The sequence below is a fragment of the Dipteris shenzhenensis genome, chromosome 28, assembly GCF_047967505.1.
Source record: "Dipteris shenzhenensis isolate YYH24624 ecotype China chromosome 28, Dip_SZ_1.0, whole genome shotgun sequence".
NCBI classification, from domain to species: domain Eukaryota; kingdom Viridiplantae; phylum Streptophyta; class Polypodiopsida; order Gleicheniales; family Dipteridaceae; genus Dipteris; species Dipteris shenzhenensis.
This window is the reverse complement of record NC_141623.1, coordinates 22,354,265-22,357,667: the sequence shown is the minus strand read 5'-3', so window position 1 is coordinate 22,357,667 and position 3,403 is coordinate 22,354,265. Positions and strand designations below refer to the sequence as shown.

The following is a 3,403-nucleotide window of genomic DNA, read 5'->3' as shown; positions in this document are numbered from 1 at the left end:
TGGCGTAGATGGAGATACCCCTGTATTCTGAGTGAATTTGCAAGCCTGTAGAATAAGAGATGCCTCTGAATTAGGCACGTCCAGAGAGCAATCGTCCACAACTAGAAAGGGATTCGTTACGTAGCACACAGTCCCCAGACGGAACGGCAATCTATGTCTTCTGCAATCTGCACAGTCTTGTGTTAGTACGATGGTTCATCAGTCATGAGAAGCTGAGAGAGGAATCTAGCCTACTGATTTGTAGAGCTGAAGCTCTCTAGCCATCAGTGTGTACTGGGGACAGGGATATTTGGAGCGAGACACCCCTCAGGAAAGTAGAGCCTGACCTCCCTTTCACTGGAGTGGTGTAGCGAGCGGAGTGTGTGCGTGTGTGTAAGCTTTCACACCCCTATTAGCGATGGCGATTGATCCAGCCTCTCAGTAGCCTCTTTCTACGGCCTTCTCCCGTGCCCGCCTGCCCCTGCTCCTCATCCTCCTCATCGTCCCTCCCTTGCTGCCTAGTGGCCTTTCCACTCATCGCCCAAGAACGGCATTGGCCCTCGTAGCATGCCCGGAAACGTGAGCAACCCCTCTCCCGCCCCCCTCGAGGCCTGCACCCGCGTGCTTTTAAAAATCTCTGGCCTTCCCACTGGGATATTGAGAAGCCGAGCTTTCCGCAGTCTGGTGAGACCGGTGATAAGCGTACTGGGGAGTCCTCCAAATTGGTATAAATATGTGGAGCTTGAGCGCGGTTTAATGTAACCGAGAGAGCAAAGCCCGATTGTCTTGTGCGCTGTAGAGTGGAGTTTCCTGTCCCACCTTTGATCTTGTTTGCTACAGTGAGAGCCGCGACTAGTTCTATTGAGATCGTCTACAGGACTTATCGTCTATAGGAGCTGATTAGTTCATCGAGCCAGCCAGAGAGAGTGCGTGAGGGTGCGTCAATCCATTCCTCCGTATGAGCTTTCTACCTAGTCGCTGCCTCAATTCATTCCTGTCTGAAGCTTCATACGTAAGAGTGCGGTGCGAGTGGATCAATCTGAAATGAATGTTTAGGGTCTCCATTTGTGTCTGAACTTGAAGTCACTGTAGAGAGCATTGCGTCAGATAGGTATTCCGCTGGTTTATTCATCCGCCTCTCGAAGCGTCTGTGATTGGAAAGGGAGAAGTCTAAGGTTAACAGGTCGTGTTCAGTCTGTCTCTCGGGATTGATTAGCCAAAGAGCGTGTTCGGGACGGAGAGTGTCGGCGCATTATTTTCTTGGATGCGCAGGCGAGTTCCGAGAAGTGTCGAAGCACGATCCAGCAGCAAGCTTTCAGCGAGCGACGGAGGCAGCGGAAGCAGCAAGAGGCACGCAGCTCGGAGGAAGGAGGAGGCGACGAGTGGAGGAGCAGCGAGGCAGCAAAGAATAGCCGAAGCAGCAGCCGAGAGGAGGAGAAGGCAGAGGCAAAGGCGGAGGAGGAGGAGCGACGGGGGGAGGAAGAGGGGGAGGAGGAGGGAGGTGATTATGCAGTGCTACGTAAGGGAGATGACGGGGAGAAGAACGTCGTTGAATCTGTCGGAGGAAGCGGAGGGGTCACCGATGGAGACGATAGAGAGGCTAGCGGGGGAGAATGCGGTGGTGGTGTTCAGCGTGAGCTCGTGTTGCATGTGTCATGTGGTGAAGAGGCTATTCTGCAGTCTGGGGGTGAATCCGACGGTCTACGAACTGGACGAGGAGATGAATGGGCAACAGTTGAAGGAGGCGTTGGCGAGGCTGGTGGGAGAAGGGCAGCCAGTTCCGGCGGTGTTCGTGGGGGGGAAGCTCGTGGGAGGATTGGATAGGGTGATGGCCGCGCATATCAGCGGTGCTCTGGTGCCTCTGCTCAAGGAGGCCGGAGCTCTTTGGCTTTGAATTTCCGTCGCCTCATCGGTCACTCCGACGATGGTTGTTTTTTGGCCTCCGTCCGTCAAGTTTTGCAACCCGCCAGTTTTGTAACGAGAGGTGGCGAAGCCTTGCCCTCGCGTTGTTGTAATCATCCGCCGTTTTTCCGCCCCTGTTACCGCCCTTGTATCTAGCTACGTTACTGAGTTTCCATACGGAAATCATACTTGGTTTGGTTACGCCCGTGACTTCTGTTTCTTCCGGTGCATGCCTTTCGAATCGTACTTGGTTTCGTTACGACCGCAAGTTCTGTTTCTTCCTCTCTGTTTTCTTTTTCTTTTTTTTGTTCGAAAAGCTGGGATTCTTCCTCTCTGTTTTTCATCGAACGGAATCTATGCAATGGGCGATGAATGTACGTGCATGCGAAGCTTCTTTGTGGTTTGGTTCTGCCGATTGGAAGCTTTTAATGTCGGAGTTTGGCGATAAACATACGTACACGCGAAACTTGTGTTCTCGTTTTCGTTTTGTCAGTGGTAGTTTCTTCGTATTGAATCATTTGCGTGTCCTGTTTGGTTCCTCCGGCCACCGGTGTGTTATTCCTCAAATGAAAGCTTTGCAAATGGTGTCGAAGTTTGGCGATGAACGTACCTAGAGACGAAACTTCGGATATCGCTTTCCTATTGTCAAGAGTAGTTCTCTCGTATTTAATTTAGTCGCCGCGATTTGATTGGCTCCATTTTCCCGTCGAACATGCGCAGCGCGCACCTCTTGGTTAGTTAATAGTAAGCTTCCGTCGTCTACGTGACGTTTCCGAACATGTTTAACATGGGTGAAGTCACGACCTTCGGCAGCTGGCTCAATCCTATCAAAGGAACCGAATACGATTTGTCACTTGGTTAAACGAATCCGTAGCCACCGACCGTTGATCCATCAACTCAATTCATACATTCAGTACTTGATTCAAGCTCTCGGTATGCATAGATTCCTACCAGCCTCGTGGACGGTGGATCTTTGGCTACGATCGAACTGAACACGGAAACTCGATTCTCTGTACTAGGCTGTCTAATCATTAGCTATTCCTCCCAATTCAGTTCCTATTGTTGAGCTTCCAGAGTCCCTGGATTCGTAAGCTCGTTGGTCCAACCAAACCGAGACCTAAAAGCTAGTCAAATGTGCGTTGTTTATTAGCTATCAAATCTCTCGAGCCAGTCGTTTGCAATTCTGATTGGTGGCACCCTGGAAGTTTGAATCTTTTCTCGAGACTCGTGATGGGCGTTTGTCTGATTAACCGAGCCCATCTTGTAAACAGATGTATGGCGCACTCTGAGCTGTTAATTCAACAAAAAAAAATAGGATCTGGAAGTTTGACTAAGATGGCACACCTAAGGTTGTGGTTTCTAACGTATCCTGGGTGCACAGATTATTAGACGATCATCGGCAGTTGCAGTTGCAGAACCGAAAGTCAAATTATCGCTGCTCTTGTAGTTTAGCAACTGATGTGTTTGGGCTCGGTTCTCGAATCAGTGCGTTTGCTACGATCATCTGTGATGGTTGTAACTT

General features: G+C 50.4%; 1 protein-coding gene across 1 annotated transcript; it reads left to right on the top strand.

The window, feature by feature from the left end:
- Positions 1 to 521: 521 nt before the first annotated feature.
- Positions 522 to 2,089, top strand: LOC147883329 (glutaredoxin-C3-like). The gene has a single exon (XM_087399325.1). The coding sequence runs from the start codon at positions 1,244 to 1,246 to the stop codon at positions 1,871 to 1,873; it is 630 nt and encodes a 209-aa protein (XP_087255451.1). The 5' UTR covers positions 522 to 1,243; the 3' UTR covers positions 1,874 to 2,089.
- Positions 2,090 to 3,403: the final 1,314 nt, after the last annotated feature.